At 36.9% G+C, this 23,218-nt stretch overlaps 1 protein-coding gene across 6 annotated transcripts in view; it reads left to right on the top strand.

Moving 5' to 3' along the window:
* Window positions 1-23,218, top strand: part of CNTRL (centriolin) — an 84,392-nt gene that overhangs the window by 27,400 nt on the left and 33,774 nt on the right. For 5 of the 6 annotated variants that reach the window (XM_060100580.1, XM_060100581.1, XM_060100583.1 and 2 more), the window contains 10 exons: window positions 515-634; window positions 1,619-1,847; window positions 3,199-3,308; window positions 5,521-5,715; window positions 10,469-10,622; window positions 11,838-12,058; window positions 15,124-15,300; window positions 18,436-18,570; window positions 22,142-22,287; window positions 22,894-23,101. In XM_060100580.1, coding sequence (XP_059956563.1) covers window positions 515-634; window positions 1,619-1,847; window positions 3,199-3,308; window positions 5,521-5,715; window positions 10,469-10,622; window positions 11,838-12,058; window positions 15,124-15,300; window positions 18,436-18,570; window positions 22,142-22,287; window positions 22,894-23,101 — 1,695 coding nt within the window. Of the gene's footprint in view, window positions 1-514; window positions 635-1,618; window positions 1,848-3,198; window positions 3,309-5,520; window positions 5,716-8,401; window positions 8,506-10,468; window positions 10,623-11,837; window positions 12,059-15,123; window positions 15,301-18,435; window positions 18,571-22,141; window positions 22,288-22,893; window positions 23,102-23,218 lie in introns of those variants that run through there. The other variant, XM_060100585.1, reaches the window with a different exon arrangement.

Raw genomic sequence — 23,218 nt, 5'->3', positions numbered from 1 at the left:
CCAAAATACTACAGCAACATCAGTACAACAATTAAAACCAATCTCCTATTTTCATCCTTCTCACTCCTTCTAATTTCTTAGTAATAAATGGCAAATATCATTTCCATCCATGATTTGAAACTATCATGAGTCAGTTAAATAAATTAGTACCAATTATTGGGAAATCAGGAAGCAGGTACTTAGTAGACTAGTTACTTAAAAATAATTGATACAGAGTTATTTTCATGTTTGGATAAAGCAAATTTAAATGATTTTTAAAACTTTTATTCATTGTATCCTGAAATAACATATAAACTTCAAAGGTCTTTTATGTGATCTCTTATGAAATGATAATTTTGTATTTCATTCTTTGTAATACTTTAGAATTAAGATAAAATGCTCTTAATGTTATTCTATTTGCTGTGGGATTTTTAAAAATCTAATTATCAGTTATGATTAGAGCTTGCCACACCACTGTACCTTTATACTAACTTACTGAATCTGTGTGTTGTTTCATATCAAATTGGGCCAATAGCTAAGACAGAAGACCATGGAACTAACTCGAGCATGTCAGAAACAGTATGAACTGGAACAGGAATTGGCTTTTTATAAAATTGATGCTAAATTTGAGCCACTGAATTATTATCCATCAGAGGTGAGTTATTTTGATTTCGTAGTAATCCACAGTTAAAGCCAGCATAGAATGGGGCAGGGGAGGGCAGGGTGGTGGAGATGTTCAAATGATTTTATCAATAACCACTCCATGTTTTTCTTATGAAGATATCAGCAGAGTATTTTGGTTGAATCTGTGAATTATTTGGCTCAGTGAAGTAAAGCAGTATCCAAAAGAGGTTAAAAGCCCCAAGAGGATATTTGCCCACATCCATATTTGTAACCATAAGCAGCCCTTCTAATCCTCAGTTACCTCACTCAAGAGTGTGGTTGATCAGCTTCGTTAAATCCAAACCTCCAGGAAAAGTGCACTGCCTGCTTCAGTGACCATGGAATAGACATCTCCCTACATCGTTTTTCCATAATCAGTGGGTTCACTATTAGTCAACCATTATTTGTACAAATACCATAAATGCCACTGCAATAGGGAACTGTTTAACTTCCAAGCTCCAGTCAATAATCATATAAAATAATATATGATAATAAAATGTCATATCAAATATGATTTAGTAAAAATTTAGTATTTAGTAAATACTAAATACTAAATTTTTACGAAAAATTATTTTAGTAAAAATTCAACATTTAAAATTTATTAGACTGAGATTTTACTTATATATCAGCCAAGAAACCAAAATAAAACATGTAGATTTCTGATCTGAGAGATATAGCAGTGCTAAAAATAACAACAACAACAAAAAACACATAACTGTAGGCACTTCCTTAGTCAATCCAGCTCACTGTTTGGGGATAGGAGGAGTAATCCTTTTGAGACCATTTTTTGTTCTAGTTCCTTTTTAGTATATTAAGAATAAGATAAAAGAATTACATATATTTTTTAACTTCTGTGTATGTAGGATTACTGTTTAGGCAATTCTGTGATATATTCTTCATTAATAAAATGAATAATGTCACTTGACTGCATAGCAGTTACTTATTAAGTCACAAGATTTATTTATTTTGTTTTTAGTTTGTTGACATTGATAAAGCCCCAGACGAAAGCCCTTACATTGGCAAATCCAGATACAAGAGAAATATGTTTGCCACAGAGAGTTATATTACCGATAATGCCCAGCTAGTAGAGATCAAGAGGATGGATCCAGATGAAGGGGAACAACTTAGAAATGAACATGTGAACTTGAGAGCCCATACGCCACTGGACACACAACTGGAAGACAAAGAAAACAAAATAAGTGCAGGTTAAAAAAAGTTACTTTTAATTCTTTAAAAAGACAAAAGAATTGAATATATAAGCAAATTTTGTTTTTTAATTCTTCTAGTTAAACATGCTGAAGTTATTTATTATATTGTTGTTTACATGAGACGTCTAAAACAAAAGCAGTGATTCATTGAGCAGATTATTTTTTAATGATTCCTGTTATGAAGAATGGGGTTTTTGACTGTTATTTGATAGCAGCATGTCCAGGGGCTCCAAGAATGTTTAAATTTCATCCTGCCAACAGGTGCTTCTCACCATTGGACTTATACATTCAAAGGCATCATTAGTAATAATTGAAGCAAGTAAAGTTATTGATTCCTATACATGTCGCCAAAACCTAAAGTAGTGCTTTGGATAAACTGGATCAGAGTGCACTCTCCTTAGGCTTAGGCCTGAGGCTGGCCTCTGACTCTTCTTGACCTGCCCCACACTCCACCTCGTCAACCGCACCCTGCCCCCAGTCATCTAATTCAAGGAATCTTACTACTTCCTGGCAAGTCACAAAGAGGAAGAAATCAATCCAAGGGGACACTTAGAGACCTTCCAAATGGCAAACTTTGGACACACTTCCCCACTTAGCTGTATGCATATGGCGGAAGGAGAAAGCAGACCAGAGTTCATTCATCTCACTAGTAATCGTGGCCCATTGTGGGGATCTCAAGCAATGAGATTAGTTGCCCATCTTCCCTTGGTTGGCAGCTAAATGGAATACATGGAAGGCCAATAGAGGTTGACTTGGAGAGGGGAGAAAAGAGGCCGAGTTGTCCGTGCCTGCGTATACTATATGCAAGGCTCTGGAAGGGGAAAGCGAAACTAAATCACACCAGCCTCAAGGGGCTCATAGTTTTATAGGAGGCAGGGAGGGAGAGAGAAATCAGGAATTTGAGGTGGAAAGTCACTGATTTGGGACCAAATCAGTAGTGAATTTCTTGATATTGAATCCCATCATAAAGCATTTGCCTCTAACACAGGTTTTTGTTTAATACTCTAAACCTAATTATAACTTAGTGACATGTAAGCACATATTTACAAATAAAATCCTTATTCTTTCAGAAGAGTTCTTTAATGTTGGGAGTATCAAGTAGAGCCCCTTTTATGTTAGGAATTTTAAAAATAAATGGATCAATTATAGCTCTATGGCATATCATGAAACTATTCTAGAGATTAACTAATAGAGAGGAAAACAATCATAAGAAATTACTTTTTTTAATTCCTGTGTTGTATAATTGCAGAATTTAATTGGAGGAAGTTATTGCTAAGAAAAAGGTAGAAATTTGAGAATTCAAGATTTTTCTTGTGTGTGTCTGTGTGCGTGGTTTTTAAATTTGCAGCACAAGCTCGACTATCAGGACTGCATGATGAAATAGAAAAGGCAGAACAACAAATTTTAAGAGCTACTGAAGAATTTAAACAATTGGAAGAAGCTATACAACTTAAAAAAGTAAGTAAAAGTAAAGTTGCATTGCTAAGAGAAAATGCCAAAAATGAAATGTGTTTCCCTCTTCATAACCGTGTAAAACAATCTTTAGATCAGTGCTGCCTAATTAATTACAGAATAACAAATTTCAGAGTCAGATATGGTTCTAGCATTTTCCAATTTCATTTCCTTCCATTCAGGATGACATCCTATTAGCATTTAATAGAGTGTATAGATACATGTTACTTAACCATTTATGTAAAAAGATATATTCGGTCTACTCTATTATGAAAGTGTCCAATTTACCCAGGGAAGCTGCTTCCTAATATATCTCTCCTAATTTAATTAAGCACTCAGCACCTTTAAGATCCTGGAACCTAGATTAAGAGCCAGAAAACACCTCTACAATGAACATTATTAAACATGAGCAGCAAAAATATAAATGATATAAGATATGGTATACAAAAAGATGATGTCATGAAGAAGCAAGCAGCTCAAACCCATGATGTAGTTGCATAGGGAGAAAGTTCAAAAAAGGAAGTATTTTGACATTTTAGTTTTTAAATAAGTAAAAGGTTTTAGTTATTTGCAACTTTTAAAAATCAGTATTTCAAAATTGTGATGGTAATGTATTCATACCATAGTAGGAAGAAAAGAAGGTGAAGTCCAAATTATATATTCTTTTAAAAAGATAACCCTGTGTCATTAGTTTCAAATTATTTAGTAACTAGAAATTGATTCAAGTTTATGTGGCAGTTGCTGACTGAGCTGGGCCCTGAGTAATGAAAAAAACAGATGTGTTCCTCTCTTATGGGCAGGAAGTAGGCAAAAAAATAAGTAAAAATAAGTTTAAAAGAAATGTGCAGTTAAACAACATAAGTTCTAGGGGGGAAAAAAAAGAAAATTAGGAGACAGTAAAGAGGATGTAGATTGCTGCAACCCACAAAGGCCTCACTGAGGAAGTGACATTTAGGCTGAGACCCAAAGGATGAAAAGAAGCCAGTGAGGCAGAATTAAGGGCAAGCTTATTCCAGGCAGAGGTGACAGTGTGTGCAAAAGACTTCAGACTAAAGATTCCTCTGCAGGGTGAGGGAGAGTATAGTGGAAGATGAGGTTAAAGCTCATGCCAGGCACCATAGGCCATTTTAAGGGGTTTGAATTTTATTCTGAATGTAATGGGAAACCTTTGAAGGACTTTAGGTGGTAGCATGGCTGATCCTATTTGTATTTTTATAAGGTCACTCTGGCTACTTGATGAGAGTGAAATGGGTTGAGAGAGATGGAAAAAATGGAGATGTGTACATCGGTTAGGAGGCTATTGTTTAGTACAGGCAAGACATGATAATGGCTTGGACTACAAAGGTGATGGTGGACATGGAGAGAAAGAAGACTAGGTAAAATCTGGCAGTAGAATTGACAGGACTTAAAGATGGATTGAAAATGGGAGATGAGGTGGATGGAGCTATTAAGAATGATTTTAATAAATAAGAATGTTTTATAACAGTACTGGCGAAAGCTTTATATAGATAAGTTGGTAGAAGTAAATAATGTACATAATTTTTAAGTAAATGGATGCTTACAAAATGTGCTTGGAAAAAATAGTTATTTTAAATGAGTAAGTATAATATAGCCTAAATTTTTCATTACATTGTCAGTTGGCTTGATATTCTAGTACAAGGGTAAGTGCTGTATAAAGTCAGCTACCATTAATATTATGGTTATTATTATTAATAATTTATAAATTATACTAATATGACAACTTCATTTCTACCTGCTATTGTTTTCATAAGCTTTTATAAAATAAAATTTTCTATATATAATAAGGATAAAAGTATAAGATATGAATGGAGTGCCTAGGTATCTCCTGCATTTTACTTTATTTTTTATTTTTTTTTTTTTTTTGCGGTACACAGGCCTCTCAGTGTTGTGGCCTCTCCCGTTGCGGAGCACAGGCTCCGGACGCACAGGCTCAGTGGCCATGGCTCACGGGCCTAGCCGTTCCACGGCATGTGGGATCTTCCCAGACCGGGGCATGAACCCGTGTCCCCTGCATCGGCAGGCAGACTCTCAACCACTGTGCCACCAGGGAAGCCCTTGCATATTACTTTTATTATTAAAAAAAAAAACTGATAGAGCATGGAATACCTTTTTAAATTGTACTAGTTGTTTTCTGTAAATTTGTAAATCAGTGTTGCTGTCCTCTGTTAATTGTATGTTGGGGTGTGGGGGGAATTAGATTTCAGAAGCGGAGAAAGACTTTCTTTTCAAGCAGTTGAGTGGTAGGATACAACTTCTAAATAAATTACGCCAAGAAGCTCTGGATCTAGAAATGCAGATGGAAAAGCAAAGAGGAGAAATTTCTGAAAAGCAGAAGGAGATCAAGGACCTGCAAATAGGTATTGATAGTCTGGATTCCAAAGACCCAAAACATGTAAGTAAATGAAGAGATCTTTGGCTTGTTCTATGGGGATGAGCATATCATTCTTTCTAGGTATTATGTCTTATCGTTTTTAGCCTCAGAGTCCTTTCTGAAAATCTCTTTTAGTTTGATGCACAAATCTGAGCGATACATATGTTTATATGTGTGTGTGTATATATATAATATGAGTGTATGTATGTGTATTATATATATACATATGTGTGTATATACATACACACACATATATATAAAGTGTGTGTGTGTTTAAAACAAAACAACCTAGGGCTTGATGGAGATAGCTTTCAGTAGAACAATTGATGAATGATATACTTATTTTTTTTAAGTAATTGAATTTCATTATATTTCAGATCAAGAGAAACCTGCTCTAAGGTGCTCTCCAAACCTCTTACTCTTTCTCTCTCCTTGTTTTATTTTCTTCTTTCTTAACAGCAAGGTGGCAAGATGGGAGAGCTGAGGGGGTTCAGAATCCTTTTTCTACCTCTTCTTTAATCCTTTATGCAAATATTCCACTAAAGCTATTTGTTGTTTCATATTGTTTTGTTTTGTCCTTAAAAAGAAAACATTTCTCTAGAGTGTGTCTTCCTAAAAGGTGGCCAGAGGTGATCAGGTGGCTGGATGATGGAGTTAGGTTCTTGTCTCTTTCTGTCTCTACTCTGAAAAGTCTTACTAATGGTTTATATTTTAGCCAATATTTGTAAAATAGAAATAAGAATATTTCCTGCATATTTTACTGGTATACTTTGAATAATAAGGTTATTTAAAAAAAAAACTTTAAAATCTCTGGATTATGAGAAACCATAGTTTAACATGGTAAAGACAATGCACTAAAATTGCTTTATGTACTTGACAAGTTATTTAGTTATCCCTTTAAACATCTTAGTAAAATATCATAGATATTTTTTGGAGGCCAGCTAATTTTGACAAAGGGTGACCTGACCATATCATCACAGATATAAGGTCTTTTCTAACAAAAGCCTAAGACTTAGTATTAAAATTGAAACCAGGGCTTCCCTGGTGGCGCAGTGGTTGAGAGTCCGCCTGCCGATGCAGGGGACACGGGTTCGTGCCCCGGTCCGGGAAGATCCCACATGCCGTGGAGCGGCTGGGCCTGTGAGCCATGGCTGCTGAGCCTGTGCGTCCGGAACCTGTGCTCTGCAACAGGAGAGGCCACAACAGTGAGAGGCCCGCATACCGCAAAAAAAAAAAAAAAAAAAAAAATTGAAACCAAAAGTAGTCTTGATTATCTTGAAGAATTTTCATTACATGAAAAATTAGAGATTTTAAATAATATATAATATGGTCTATGATATCTTCGCATATCATATTTATTTGTTCAGAAGTCAGTGCTATGTTTATGAATGCTTGCATTAAGGAAAGTAGGGAAGAACTGGCCTATAGGCACTACCCAAAGCTCCTTTACTCCCTCTTGTAGTTCTGTGATCTATGAGTGTGATCAGAACCTAGATTGTCTGTTTGCTTTCAACTTAGGACTGTGATAGTCTTGGCATACAGGGAGTCTAATACACACTGGATTTCTGTAAAGAATTACATATAGAAAGGAGTTAAATGAGAAGTAGGAAAGGCATCCAAGTTTTGAAGGTAGTCAAAATCAATCTGTAATAGTGGAGATGAAACATACAAGCCAGATTTTGAAGTTCCTTTTTGGTATTGTTAAAACTCGTGAAGGTTACTTCTTAGGATTACAGTCTTAGTCTGAGCACCAGAGGATGTCTCTTTTTAATTTGTTCACCTGGAAGGAGCATCTTTTTCTAATTTGCACAAAGCCACCTTAATGCCTAGTGTTAGGCACCCCATTTTAGGCTGCAAAATGTGAACATTTTAGCAAGAGGGAAAGAATCAAGAATGGTATTCTGCATATTTTTCTGCAGATACAGGCTTTTATTTAACTTTTATTATCTAATCAGATGAAGTATCTTTCTGAATAGCAAATAGAATTTAAAGTAAAAGCTTGAGAGATTAGGAAACAGTAAATGACTGAGATATGATGGAAAACAAGTATGTTAAGTGCCAGTGATGTGTCTTGCATTGCACTTGGTTTTAGGCACATATGGTGAGGAACTTTATTTTATTACAGCATCCAAATGAGATTGGTGACTTTTTAAATTTGCATAAAATGAAAATGTGATTTAGAAAGATTAAATGATTTCCCAAAGTACCCCTTTTAGGAAGAGGCAGAGCCTCACAAAGGAGTTACAGGTCTAAAGAGATTAATTATTTTTAAAATTAGCTCAGAGCCAAGCCTAGTCAAGTTTTCAACAGACATAAGCATTTAACTAGTTTTCAAAAGGAAAAGGTACTATATAAAAATCAACTCCCATTTTAGTTCTAGAAAACATTCACAGTTAGAAGCAGAAATACCACAGGAGCAAACATAATAAAGGAAGATTTGTATCCCTGTTCCCTATCTAGCAATGCTCTATGGGAGCAAACTGTATGCTAAAGGCGATTAATCTGTAGTAATCTGTTGCAAAGGTTGTGCGTGATTGGCCTGTGGGAGCTTCCTGTGTTGTGATTTAAAGCGCAGAGGGTGTGGCCTGCCTGCAGAGGCTGCTTGTGATTGGACGGGCTGGGCTGCCGCTCAATCTCTGCCAGGAATGTGGTTTGAAGCGCTGGGAGGTTAGAGGCTCAGAGGCGTTTACAAAATTGTGGCTGTCAGAGAGGGAAGTGCACATGAATTTCAAGACAGCATTAGAAAGCGTTCCGCCCACAGTTCCTCTGTTCTCAACGGCTCAGTTTTAACAGGACAAATTCTAAATTAAGGTATGATCATTTTCTCTCTCTGTGTACAAAGGATTTAAAAAGGAGGAGGAGTGAGAGATGTAAGTTCCTGTTTTTACAGCACCTCTATTGTGAGCTCCATGGTAGTGAAAATCGCTGAACCTACTTTTGCTCCCATGTGTTTAATGCAGGTCATTGGTGTATTGAACTAATTTTTTGTCCTGCATGTAGAGATTTCAGTGGAAGTTTTAATGGTGAATTTTTAAGATTTATTGATACAGATATGAGTGTAGAACTTTTTGAAAATTCTTTCTTGAGCCATAAAAATCCTAAATTTACTTAGAATTTAAGGTTTTATCTGCAGTTACCTTTTCAGAAAGACTTCAGATGGGTGTTTTGGGAGAGTAGAAGGGTTTTGAACATCCATTACGTTTTACCAGTAGTAAAATAAAAACCTTCCAATCAAGCTGCCTCTCATTTATTCTTCAGAAATGAAGAGACTTTCTTTCTTGTCTTTGGAGGCAACAGACTTGTAAAATTGAGAAATGTTCTTTTATAATCAAATTATAGTCTTAGACTTGAGACGCGTGGAGTTCATTGTTCAGACTAATATTGTTCTTTCTCCTGGTAACTTTCTCTTGATTTATTATTGTTCTGTTCCTCTGATCCTGTGGGGGCAAACTAGAGCTGCAAAGGTGTGATGTGAGTGGGAGGGCACAGGTTCTCTTGGGGAATTATTTTGTCTCCATATGAACAGTTGCTTAAGGAGACCTGGGCAAGTCATTTGATGGATCTGAGATTCAGTTTTCTCACATGTAAAAGGAAGAGTTAGACTAGGTCATCAATTTTCAGTTTTTTCCCCCAGCACACCTGAGAAATACAATCCAATCCTTTCAGTTAACAGTAGCTCCCTAAAGCGATGACTGTCAGAGTGTGTGTGGGTGTGTGAAAGCTCTTTCCACCAGGGGCATATGTAGTGGTTGCAGTTGTATGTAGTGGTTGTAGGGGTGTGCCTCCATAGGGCCCTCCATCTTGAGAATCACTGGGCTAAATGGTCTTCGAGGACCCTCTCAACTCCCAGTTTATGGAACTTAAAAGCAAAATGTTTCTTTGCATAAGGAATTGAAAATAAACTCGTTGAGGACACGGAGAGGGGGAAGGGTAAGCTGGGACAAAGTGAGAGAGTGGCATGGACACATATACACTACCAAATGTAAAATAGATAGCTAGTGGGAAGCAGCCACATAGCACAGGGAGATCAGCTCGGTGCTTTGTGACCACCTAGAGGGGTGGGATAGGGAGGGTGGGAGGGAGATGCAAGAGGGAGGAGATATGGGGATATATGTATATGTATAGCTGATTCACTTTGTTATAAAGCAGAAACTAACACACCATTGTAAAGCAATTGTACTCCAATAATAAAGATATTTAAAAAAAAGAAAATAAACTTGAATTCTAAGGAAGTATTTATTTCATGTCGCTATTTCCCCAAAAAAACCTTTTTAAAAATTATACTTAATGTTTTTTAATAAAAAGTTATTACTTGTCTATTATAAAATTTTTTAGCTAAAAAAAATTATTAAAAATCTCCTGTAATCTTTCCACCCAGATATAAGCTTTGTTAACATTTTAGAATATAGCCTTTTCCTATGGGTATATGTATATATAATCAATTAACTTTTTGGAAACCTTTTGGAAAGATACATTTTAGTGCAGTGCAGAGAACACTGAAATTGGCTACATTAACTACTAGCTGTTACCTGGGAAAAATCACTTAACCTTCCTGAGCCTCAGTTTGCTCATCTGTAAAATGGAGATGATTTCCACATCAAGTTATCATGAGGTTTAAATGAAAACTATTCATGTGAAAACAACAGTGTCTGACACAAAACAGATGCAAATTGTTACAGTTTCTTTTCCACTCTTCCCTAGAAATGTTATTAAGGATTATTATTTTTATAAGAGTTTAAAGAATTTGGGCTTTTAATTTTTTTTTTCAATTCAGTGCCATATGAAGGCTCAGAAAAGGGGTAAAGAACAACAGCTTGACATTATGAACAAGCAGTACAAACAACTTGAAAGCCGTTTGGATGAGATACTTTCTAGAATTGCTAAAGAAACTGAAGAGATTAAGGACCTTGAACAACAGCTTACTGAAGGTGAGAATTTAAGTATGATTTAAGGTAAATCAGATTCAGTGTTAATAAAAGACAAATAACAGGCATTAATCAAGATATTAGCTGAATATGCTTCAGCTGTTAGTACTAGTATTTGATAGGGAAATATTTGCAGAGTACTCAAAAATGTTTAATAAAATTTAAAATTTTTATTTTAGTTTTCTTGGGTTGATGTCCTAGTGAGTCAGGTCACTATGGCAAGAAGTCCATACATTATCATGATAAACTCTGGCATGTGATTGTCTTCTTCTAAGCCCTAAAATCTTTTCAGGAGCGAAGAGTCCGTTGATATCAGGCATTCGGTGTCTGGTTATAAGGAGACTGAAGAAAGAATTTTAGGATCTATTTTTGCAGTGCAAATTTCAATTGTGACATTGCTGGGAATTCCCGGGTGGTCCTGTGGCTAGGACTCTTTTGCTTTTACTGCCATGGGCCCAGGTTCAATCCCTGGTTGGGGAACTAAGATCCCACAAGCCGCACAGTGTGGCCAAAAAAGAAAAATTTTTTAATAAATAAATAAATAAATAATAAAAATAGATCTTCCACCCATTTAAAAAAATCATTTAAAAAAAATGTGACATTGCCATAATAGTGGAAGAAGAAAATAGACTGTAGTGATGAGAGCCTTGGCTTGTGGTAAAAAGTCCCCAGTCCTTATTTTGCCATTATCAGCTGTGTCACCTGGGACAAATTATTTCTGTCACGATCATTAGTTTGGGGGAAGATTAAATGAAATAGTGTTCATAAAGTGCCTGGACATAGTAAGTACCCAATATATGGTTTGTTTGTTTTTTTAAGTCTTCAGGTTACAGGTTAATGCTGCTAGTCTGGGATTTTACTTGGTTTTGTTTTGTGTGTCTAGCAGCAAGAACTGTTTTGTTGCACATTTTTCATTATTTTATTTGGAAATCACTACTTTAAACTTTTTTTAGCATGTATTAAGCATTTCATAAGCAATGCCAATGAATATACTATTTTTATTGTGTACCTGCTTAATACTCCTGTACCATGGATAATGGGGGGGAAAGCTATTACTATATCCTGAAAATGAAAACTAAGATAGTAGGAAATAATTGGAAGCTTATAATTTCATTCTTATCTAGTAACAATAGCTAAGGAGACTAAATGCAGTAATTATGTATCTTGAAAGCATTTTCTTATATATATTATGGCCTTCCCTTTCTTCGTCTTGCTTAGGCCAGATAGCAGCAAATGAAGCCCTGAAGAAGGACTTAGAAGGTGTCATCAGTGGGTTGCAAGAATACCTGGGGACTGTCAAAGGCCAGGCTACTCAGGCCCAGAATGAGTGCAGAAGGCTACAGGATGAGAAAGAGACATTGCTGCAGAGATTGACTGAGGTCAAGCAGGAAAGGGACCAACTGGAAATAGTTGCCTTAGATGCAGAAAATATGAGGAAGGTATGATTTGTTTCTTCTTGTCTATTTTCCTTACCTTCAGAAGTAGATGATGTCCAAGTTAAGTTAGTTAAGGAAGTTAGCAACAGTGCAATTGTAAGTGACAAAAGTGTTAGGGGCTCTTTAGTGTTTTGGGGTTTTTTTCCCTTTAGTTGTGATACACTTGGAAGCGTTATTTTTCCCTTACTAAGAAAAGGAAGATTATTTTAGCTGAATTTCTATCCCTGAAAAGTATTGTGATCAAATAACTCTAAAGAATAAGAAACTATAGCTATTACAAATACTGTATTAGATGTTCATATTTTGTTATTTGTGTAGCAAAATTAAGCATAACATAATTTTTCTTATTCTTGTTGCTGTTACTTCATAATTGTAATATTATTTTACAGATAACAAAACAGACACAGTATTGTAAATTATACCTTTCCATGCTTGATTTGTTCACATTCATTTGGAGATTTCACTTGCTCTGTTTTAGTTGTTCGGTAAACTTTACATTGCAGGAGAACCCAGATTCCCAAACCTCATCCTCAGTAGGGCTGGCTTTGGAAATTTGAATTAATTTGTTTTAATGTTATGAAATGTATCAGACATATAAGAGTATCAAAAATATTTAATACTATGTACTCACAGCTTAAAAACTAAGACATACAGATATATTTGAAACCCTCTGTGTACCCCTCCCAGAGGGAGCAAAATCCTGAATATGGTTATTATTTTCCTCTATCTCTCTTCTTTTATTATATGTGTATCCATCTATAAACAATACGTATTATAGTTTTGCATAACTTTAGGATTTATATAAAAAGTACGTAGTGTATTCTTTGGCTACTTCCTTTCTTCATGTTTATGTTTTTGAGAATTATGCAAGTTGATACATGTAGCTCTATTTTTATTGATGTATATAGCATCCCATTGTATGTGCCTACCACAAATTTATTGCTTATTCATTCTCCTCTTGGGGGATATTGAGGTGGTTTCCATTCTTTTGCTATTACAATATTGAGAGTGACATTCTTACACACATCCTGAGCATGGGGACTGTGTTCACAGTGGAACTGTGAGTCAGAGTGTACGTGCCTTCTCAGCTTCACTAGATATTGTCAAATTACTGTCCATAGTGATTTTGTGAATTTCTCTTCCCCCGGCAGCAGTGTGAAGGGCTACCATTACACCACATCCTTGACATCACCTCAATGTTATCTAACTTTTATTTTGTAAGCCTTAATTTTGAAATAATTTCAAGCTTACAGGAGAGTTGCAAGAATAGCTCACTATACCCTCCAGAGTCACCAATTAATATTTTGCCACATTTGCTTTCTCTCTCTCTCATATATAATTTTACATGATTTTATATACATTGTTATAAAAAATTTTTCCTAATCATTTTAGAATTAGCGGTAGACATCATGCTCTTTAGCTTCTAAATATTTCAGTGTGTTTCCTAAGAACAAGGACATTTTCTAAGATAAACACAGAATAAAGATCAAATTCAGGAAATTTAACATTTTGTCAGACTTAGTGTTTGCCAATGTGCTGAGTTTGAAATGATGTCTTTTTATTATGAAAATTTTTACATTTACAGGAAAGTTGAAAGAATAATTCATTGAGCATCTATGTGCTCTCTTAGATTCAACAAATATTTTTCTATATCTGTTTTTTTTGCTGGGTCGTTTGAAAATTGCAGATGTTATGACATCATCCCTTCAGTACATATCTCTTAAGAATGAGGACATTTTCCTACATCAGTGCAATACCATTATTATACCTAGGAAAATTAACAGCAATTCCCTAATATCATCTAATATCTGAGCCATATTCACATTTTCCCAATGTGCCAAGAATGTCTTTCATGGCGTGTGTGTGTGTGTGTGTGTGTGTGTGTGTGTGTGTGTGTGTAGAATCCAGCTGGTAGTTCTGTAGAGTGTCCCACGTTCTGGATTTATCTGATTGTTTCCTCATGGTTTGTTTAACTTGTTTCTCTATGCTCTGTGCAAAATTGTGTCTTGTTTTAACTGCATTCTCACTTGATTACTGGAGAGGTTAAGTACTTTTCATCTGTTTATTTGCCATTCAGTTTTTCTCTTCAGTGAAATCCCTATTCATATTCTTTGCCCATTTTTTCTATTGGATTGTCTGTCTTTTTCTTAATGATTTGTAGGAACCTTTTATATATTCTGGATATTAATCCTCTGTTGGTTATATGTAGCATCTGCATTTTGGACAAGCAACCCATATGATTCAGATGCCAGGTGGTCTTTTGATCACTTACTGAGAAACTCTTCTATAGAAGTCCTTATCACAGGATTCTCCTCTTTAATCAGAATAGTTTAATTCTTCAAGATTCCAAATAAACAGATGAAAGCTATAATGTTTAATCATAAAAAAATAAATAGACAGGCTAAAATGAATCAGAACTGTGGTATGCTAATCAATAGGTACTTATATTCTTGTTAACACTTGTTTCTCTATCATCCTTAATATTAGAGAGTGCTAGTCCCTTTTTCTTCTTCTGGTAAGTGAACATACTGTGGTTTAATAGGAAGAGTGTGGGCTTTGGGGTCAGAAATCTCAGTTCATATTCTGACCCTGTCCTTTTTTTAGCTGCACAGCTCTGTGCTGTTTACTTAGATCTTCATTCTCCATTTCCTCATCTATAAAACGGGGATAATACCTTGCCTTACACAGTTACTGTGAGGATGTAATTAAATAATGAACGTGAAAACATTTATTCCAGTGTCTGAAGGAAAATAGGCCTTAAATTTTATCCTCCTCTCATTTTTTCTTCTTATGAATACATAAGACTCGTTTAAAGTATCACACAACTGGTTACTTTGGAAAACATGTTGTAGCTTACTGATTTTTCTGATTACATTTAGTCAGTGTTTTTGTTTTCCAGCCTGGATTCACACAGCCTGCAGCTTCATCGTATTGCCATTGAGTACTCTGTGCCTGGCCGGCACTGGCTGGCCAGCATTTGCTTTAAGTGCTCAAGTTACTTATAATGACTTGCAGATGCTTAAGCAGCACACTGAGGGCTCTGTACTTAAAACACTGAATCCTTGCAGGAGCTTGCAGAGCTAGAAAGCGCCCTTCAGGAGCAGCATGAGGTGAATGCATCCCTGCAGCAGACCCAAGGAGACCTCAGTGCTTACGAGGCTGAGCTAGAGGCTCAGTTAAAAATAAAGGATGCCGAAGCCAACCAGCTCAAAGAAGAGTTGGAAAAACTAACAAGGCTCAGCCAGGTAAGTAAGAGCACAAAGCCATCTAGAAACCAAGTAGGCTGGGCCTTAACATAACAGCTTTCCTTTAATTTAATCGAAGATTAAACACTTTTTAATATAATGTATGTGGAGTGATGGGAAGAGCACATTTTTGGAGTCAGACATTCTGAGCTTAAATATGACCCCTGTGTGAACATGGGCAAGTCACTTCATGGCTCTGAGCCTCTGACAAATGCCTCATCTTCTGTAAAGCGGGTTATGGTGAGGGTAAGTGAGACAATGGGCCTGAAAGCACCTAGCAGTTGCTAATCAATAAATTCTAGTTGTTCTTTCTCAAAACAGCTTTAAGAGACCTCTTTTAAGTTGATATTAAATTTTACTTTGCTACTTCCTATTCTGGTTGGATGAAATACCCACTAGTTTAATTATACTTGCAAATTAGTGAAATAGTTATTCATCCAATAAATACTTATCGATTGGCCATTAAGGGCCAGGTGCCATGGATGCTGTAGGGAATAGCACACACATGGTTATGTCATTGTGAAGCTGACAGTCTGGTAGGTAAAACAGGTGTCGGACAAAGAAAACGATAGGGTTCTGTGCTAGGGCAGTGGTGGTCAGGGAAGACTGCCCTATGGAAATGGTGTTTCAGCCGAGACTTCAAGGGGAACTAGGATTTGGCTGTGCAGAGGGAGCAGAGGTGAGAAGGTAGAGGTAAGGGATGTGTTCTAGGCAGAGAGGCAAGGAGAGAGAGCTTAATGCATTTCAAGTGCTGAAAGTATGCCTCCAGTATGCCAGGAGCTAGAAGAGGAGTAGGGAATGAGAGTGAGAGATAAGGGCAGAGAGGAAGACAGAGGCCAGTTATAATATATTCTTGATCACATTAAAATACAGTTTTGTTTAGCTATTAGCCAAATGGGTTGCATCTTCCTCCAGGAAGCCCGCCCTCACCTTCTGTTATGCCTACTGAAAATCTGGATTCAGGACTCTACTTTGATTTTCCTTTAACCTGTGCTCAGTCAAAGCATTTTAGCTTGTGTATGAAATCATGTTTAGATTGTCTGTCTCTCCTGCTAGACTCAGAGCACAGTGAATGCCCAGATTGTAGATGCCTGTTTCAGTGCCTGGCACATGGGGAGGGTCAATAGGTTCTAACTGGATGAAAGTTAAATAAAATAAGATAGTTTGAAACAGGCACATGAAAAGATGCTCAACATCGCTAATTATTAGAGAAATGCAAATCAAAACTACAATGAGGTACCACTTCACACTGGTCAGAATGGCCATCATCTACAAATAATAAATGCTGGAGAGGGTGTGGAGAAAAGGAAACCCTCCTACACTGTTAGGGGAATGTAAATTCATGCAGCCACTATGGAGAAGTGGAGGTTCCTTAAAAAACTAAAAATAGAGTTACCGTATCATCCAGCAGTCCCACTCCTGGGCATATATCTGGAAAAGATGAAAACTTAATTTGAAAAGATACATGGACCTCAATGTTCATAGCAGCACTATTTACAATAGCCAAGACATGGGAGCAACCTAAATGTCCATCGACATATGTATGGATAAAGAAGATGTGGTACTTATATACAGTGGAATATTACTCAGCTGTAAAAAAAAAAAAAAAAAAGAAATAATGCCATTTGCAGCAACCTAGATGGGCCCAGAGATTATCATACTAAGTGAAGTAAGTCAGACAGAGAAAGACGAATATCATATGATATCACTTATATGTGGAATCTAAAAAAATGATACAAATGAACTTATTTACAAAACAGAAATAGACTCACAGACATAGAAAACAAATTTGTGGTTACCAAAGGGGAAAGGGGGGAGGAGGGATAAATTGGGAATTTGGGATTAACATATACACACTACTGTATATAAAATAGGGAAACAACAAGGACCTACTATATAGCACAGGGAACTGTATGCAATATCTTGTATTGATAATAACCTATAATGGAAAAGAATCTGAAAAAGAATAGATATATATTTATGTAACTGAATCACTTTGCTGTATACTGAAACATTGTAAATCAACTATAATTTAAAATTAATTAATTATTTAAAAAAATAAGATAGTTTGAATCCCAGGAATTCATGTAAAATGGCATTCATATGATTAGAAAAGGATATAAAAATAGGCTTATTATAGTAATTATATTACTTTGTGGTCCTTTACATTAGATACCAAATGATATCAAATGACCATTTGCCAGTTGTCAGTGTTATATTTCTTAAGAGTACCAAGTTTTCTAAAACTGTAGTTGACCTGATCAGAGTGTAGAAAACAAGAGGTTGGGACGGAAACAATTAAAATAACAGTAAATACATATTTTAAAATAATAGTAAATACAATTTCTGGTTAGCATCTCCTTTGAAATAAATTTTCTTCTTTCAAAAGTTTTTAAGCCAGCCCTTACTGGCTTAAAATCCATTGTCTTTTGTACTTCCATTGTCCTTTTTTTTTTTTCTTTTAAGTCTTGACAAAAATATTACAGCAGCCTGGCCTTTTCACAAATTCATATGGTATTGAAAGGGACATTCCTTTCCTTGCATCAGGACTACCAGGATTGGTCTTCAAACCACACATCGAGATTGTGGAGCATAACAGATCTTCTCTCTCTGATTTACAGATCTATGAGTGGGACCCTTTAGTTATATGAAATCACTTGTGATGCCTGTTAAATGCAGATTCCTGGGCCTTGCCTAGAAATTCTGGCCCATCAAGTCTGAGAGGGAGTCCAGGCATCTGTATTTTTAACAGGTGCAGAAAGTGATTTTGATGCAGGTATTTGAGGACCACAGTGTGAGAAATATTGGTCTAAGGGGAAAGAGAGCAGTAACTGTTGAATCACTCACAGAGCTTTTAAAGGTAGGTATTTAGGCTCACTCCTGGAGATTCTGAATTGGCGTACCTGGGCTGAGCTGATTCTGATGCTTGCTCTTCCTTATGTATTAATAGTGTAAGGAGGCGTGTGAAAAGCTTACCTTGGGCTTTTAAACTTGGGGGTACAAATGTAAAACTGAGTCGTTATAAAACCAAAGCTCCCAAGGGATTACATGTGTATGTAAATTTATTTATGCCTTATTAGATCATAAATTATTGCTATTTTACTTTTTTTGTATCATCGCTTCCTATGGCAATAGTTGGAACAATCAGCTGTTCAAACAGAACTTGAGAAAGAAAAGCAAGCCCTCAAGAATGCACTCGGAAAAGCCCAGCTCTCAGAAGAAAAGGAACAAGAAAATAGTGAGCTCCGTACCCAACTTAAACAGCTGCAGGTAGAGACTTATTGGCTCCCAATACATTCTTATATGGGACACCCAAAGATGTTGCCATCTTTATGTCAGATACTTCACAACCTGCTCATATATGTAGTAAGCTACTTGAGTTATTAGAAAAAAGGAATTCTGGATGGGATAGTACCATAGCCTCTGTTGCGATCATTTTAAGATTATTAATATGCATATCCTTTGTGTTGTTATTATGGTGCTAAGAGATAGAGGCAGTGTCGATGGGAAACAGAGAACACTAGGTAAACTCAGGGGGGACAGCAGTACCTTGCATTTCCGCTAGAAGCGGCTTTGTTACCAGACTGAGCTAAAATTATAAGATTGATGCATTCTTCTTCCACTGAAATATCTTTGTAATTATCCAGGAATTTAACTAGAACTTCTTAATTGTAAAGTTTTCAGTCTCCTTCTCAGAAGGAATGTCATTAAAAATGCAGTCATTTTACATTTATGAGAGTTTTCTTTGGCAGACTATTTTTATAGCTATTGTCACAATAATCTGCCCAACAAACTGCCTAAGAAGCAAGTGGACAGGATTTTCCAGGTAATTAAACGCTCTCAAAGAGGACACATGTCTGAACAAACAAGTACCTGGATCAACACGTAGGTTTCCAGATCTGTGAGGACAGGGGTCACTTAGCTGACCGAGGTGGCAGCTGTTATACTTCATCAGAAATCAAGGGGCAGAGTTACTGTGGTTTGGGGGAAGGCTCCAAAAATTCATCTAGGGGGGTTTGTGACAAATAAGACTAAACTCACCCAAATTCTCTCTCTCTTCTTCCAATGCCTTGAATATTTTTTTTCTCAAAGTTTAAGAGAATCCAGTTAGGGCTTCCCTGGTGGTGCAGTGGTTGGGAGTCCGCCTGCTGGTGCAGGGGACACAGGTTCATGCCCCGGTCCAGGAGGATCCCGCATGCCGTGGAGCGGCTGGGCCCTTGAGCCATGGCCGCTGGGCCTGCACGTCCGGAGCCTGTGCTCCGCAACGGGGGAGGCCACAGCAGTGAGAGGCCCGCGTACCACAAAAAAAAAAAAAAGAAAAGAAAATCTAGTTACCTAGAATTTAATTTTTACTGCTATCATTTCAGCTTCTGAAGTAAATATCATAAAAGATATACATGTTTTCCATTCTTGTGTGTGTTGTGTGTATGTATTGGGTGTTCACTGGATTATTATTTTTTATTTTTACCTTGGAAATTTTCAAATAATCACAAAATCAGAGAGAAGATAGCCTTATGCCCTTTGGTTTACTCAGCTTAAACAATTGTCAACATTCTGCTGTTCTTATTTCAGTTAATCCACATTTTTTTTTTGCTGGAATATTTTAAAGAAAATCTCATACATCTTTATTTCAACCATAAATACTTCAGTACACATCTATTAAAGAAAAGGACTTCAGGGGTCTCTCTCCAGGTAGAAATTGAGGTCAGCTTTCCAGAATGCTGGTCCATGCTGTAAGACTACCTTAGTTGGAACTAGGTCCTTTGGTTACTTGGCCTACTGACCTCCTGATGCAGAGTACAAGTTAAACTCACTCTACATTTATCTTTGTCAGAAATCATTTAGTTGCAGTGAACCAAAACCTACTAATACTAGCTCAAGGAAGGAGACAGGCAGCTTGCTGGTGACCAGAGCTGCTCTGTTAACCTTCCAGGGCCTGTGCGGCTCTCATTTCTCCTTCTCTGTCTCCCCAGGCATTGCATTTTGGCCCAGCATCAACCCCAGCCCCAGGCTCGCGTAACTTTACAGGTCTAGCTCTCATAGAGACTTGCTGGACTGGATCTTGGTTCACATTTTGGAGAGGGAGAGAACTTGTTTTCTGGCTAGTCAGTGGATTGGCTGTCCTTGGGTCAGATCACCTGTGGCCAGGATTAGAAAGTAGTGCAAATGTGGGTGGACAGGCACGTTCATTGCAATGCTCATTCTCCAATTTAGTTAACAGTGTTAAAAAAAAAAACCCAAAAAACAAAAAACCCAATGTTATACCAAGTTTGAAGAAAATCACTTAAGTAGAATATAGGTATTCAGGGGAATATAGTCAATAGCTTAGGATATAGAACTATTTTTCTGTACAATTTAGAGAAATTTTAGCAGTTTCTTTTTACTTGAAAGAGGTACTGTCTGGATTTAATTCTGGGGTCTAGTTATGTTCATTAGTTTCTTAGTGAAAATATCCTAGCATATAACAAATACTCCCACAGAGAATTGTAAGCTATTAGAGAACTTCAGTATTAGATGTTGCATTTTTCAGTTGATTGGCAGATAAAGCTGAGTATTATGGGAAGGTGTTTTTTGTTTTTGTTTTTTCTAAGTTTGAATTATATATATTCTCAAGCATATATATAAGTAGAATACTAAAATGAATCCTTATGTATGTATCACTCATCTTCAACAGTTTCAACACATGGACTATCTTACTTCATCTGTAACACATGGCCAGTCTTATTTCATCTATAATACCCTCCACACCTCACGCCTCACACTTGTTCACACACTGAATTATTTTGAAGTAAATCTAAAACATCTGATTTTATCTGTAAATACTGTACTATTGTATGTATCTCTAAAAAATAAGGCTTTAAAAAAGAAGCATAGGGTAGTTCCCTGGTGGCCTAGTGGTTATTAGGATTCCGAGCTTTCACTGCTATGGCCCGGCTTCAATCTCTGGTCAGGGAACTGTGATCCCACAAGCCATGCAGCATGGCCAAAAAAAAAAAGAGGCATAAACACGGATACTATCGTTACACCTTAAAATTACAATAACTCCCAGGCTTCCCTGGTGGCGCAGTGGCTGAGAGTCCGCCTGCCGATGCAGGGGACACGGGTTCCTGCCCCGGTCCGGGAAGATCCCACATGCCATGGAGCGGCTGGGTCCGTGAGCCATGGCCACTGAGCCTGTGCGTCCGGAGCCTGTGCTCCACAACGGGAGAGGCCACAGCAGTGAGAGGCCCGCGTACCGCAAAAAAAAAAATTACAATAACTCCCTAATATTGTCAAATACCTTAAGTATACAAAATGTTCAAATTATAAATTTTTTGGAAGTGTTATGTTGGAATCAGAATCCAAATAATGTGCACACATTGCATTTGGATGACTTGACTCTTGTCTCCTGTAATCTATAGTTTTGCTCTTTTTTTTCTCTTTGTTACATACTAAAGAAAACCAGGTCTTTGTCCTGTAGAGTTTCCCATAGTCTAGATTTTGGTGGTTGCATCCCCATGGCATTGATTAACATGTTCTTATGTCACATATGGAGGCTTATTCAGGTTCAAGTTATTTACTCTTTGGCAAGAAGACAGTCTTAGGTAGTGTTCATACGTACTTCTTTTTTGCATCACATCAGGACACATCATAATGCCTGTTTGTGTCTTTTGTGACTTCGGATTAATCAATAGATTCAGGTATTGTTGGCCATAGTGCAAAGGGTTTTTAAAAAAACTGGTAAAGGGAGTTGACTGGAACTGTTATATGGTAAATAATATGGGCTGTGTGTGTGTATTTGGGTGTGTTTTTTATTTTGGTTTGGTAATTTTTACCCCTCTCCATTTTACCCCCTCCACAGGATGACAATAACCTGTTAAAACAGCAACTTAAAGATTTCCAGAATCACCTTAACCATGTAGTTGATGGTTTGATTCATCCAGAAGAAGTGGCAGCTCGTGTAGATGAGCTAAGGAGAAAACTGAAATCAGGAGCTGGGGAGATGAGGTAATGGAAAATCAAGACCTCCAGGTAGAGAGTGGGCTGAGTTGTGAATGTGGGGTTCAATGATGAAATCACCTTTCCAACTACTGTTAATGGCTGAGTTCTTTTGTAAGGTTTCCCTTTTCCCTTATCATATTACCATGATTGAGACACAGGTTGCTTAATTCAAGTTGCCTGTCACTGATTTTTTTAATCTTTTATACTTTTTGGTATTATTTAATTTAAAAAACACAAAGACTTTACGAGTAACTTGTTCTTGAAAGCTTTCTGCAGATGGTCAGGAAATAGAGTCACATTATGCATTTTAAATAGAAAACAAATATCAAAAGAAAACTGAGGCTAATTTGAATATATGAAATGGACATTTATTCTTTGAACACACATTGTTAGCCTGACAGGAGCCTGTGCTTTCAGAGTGGCAACAGTCATTTAATAAAACAATGATTTGCACTCAGGAGGTGCACAGTAATTTGCTACGGATTGACACCAGTCCCATTCCTCACAACTCTTTTTACTTCTGCACTAATGTTACCGGCATGTTTGCACCCAGCATCCAGCATCAAAAATAAAATGTCACACTTATACCATTTTTTTTCCCTCCCTTACCAGAATCCATAGTCCTTCTGATGTCTTAGGGAAAAGTCTCGCTGATTTGCAGAAACAGTTCAGTGAAATCCTTACACGTTCCCAGTGGGAAAAAGAGGAAGCTCAAGTAAGAGAGAGAAAACTCCAAGAAGAAGTGGCTCTGCATCAGGAGAAGCTGGCCAGCGGACAAGAAGAGTTCAGGCAGGCCTGTGAGAGAGCCCTTGAAGCAAGAGTAAGAGAAGGGCAAGAGGCAGCTAGAGGGAAGTGTTTAGAAAACATTCATATTTTTCAGCAAATTACAATGCTTCCTTTCTCATGTAAATACAATGTAGGGAATTCCTGGGTGGTC

Source organism: Mesoplodon densirostris, chromosome 6, assembly GCF_025265405.1.
Source record: "Mesoplodon densirostris isolate mMesDen1 chromosome 6, mMesDen1 primary haplotype, whole genome shotgun sequence".
NCBI classification, from domain to species: Eukaryota; Metazoa; Chordata; class Mammalia; order Artiodactyla; family Ziphiidae; genus Mesoplodon; species Mesoplodon densirostris.
The sequence above is the reverse complement of the archived record's forward strand: the minus strand, read 5'-3'. Positions and strand labels throughout refer to the sequence as shown.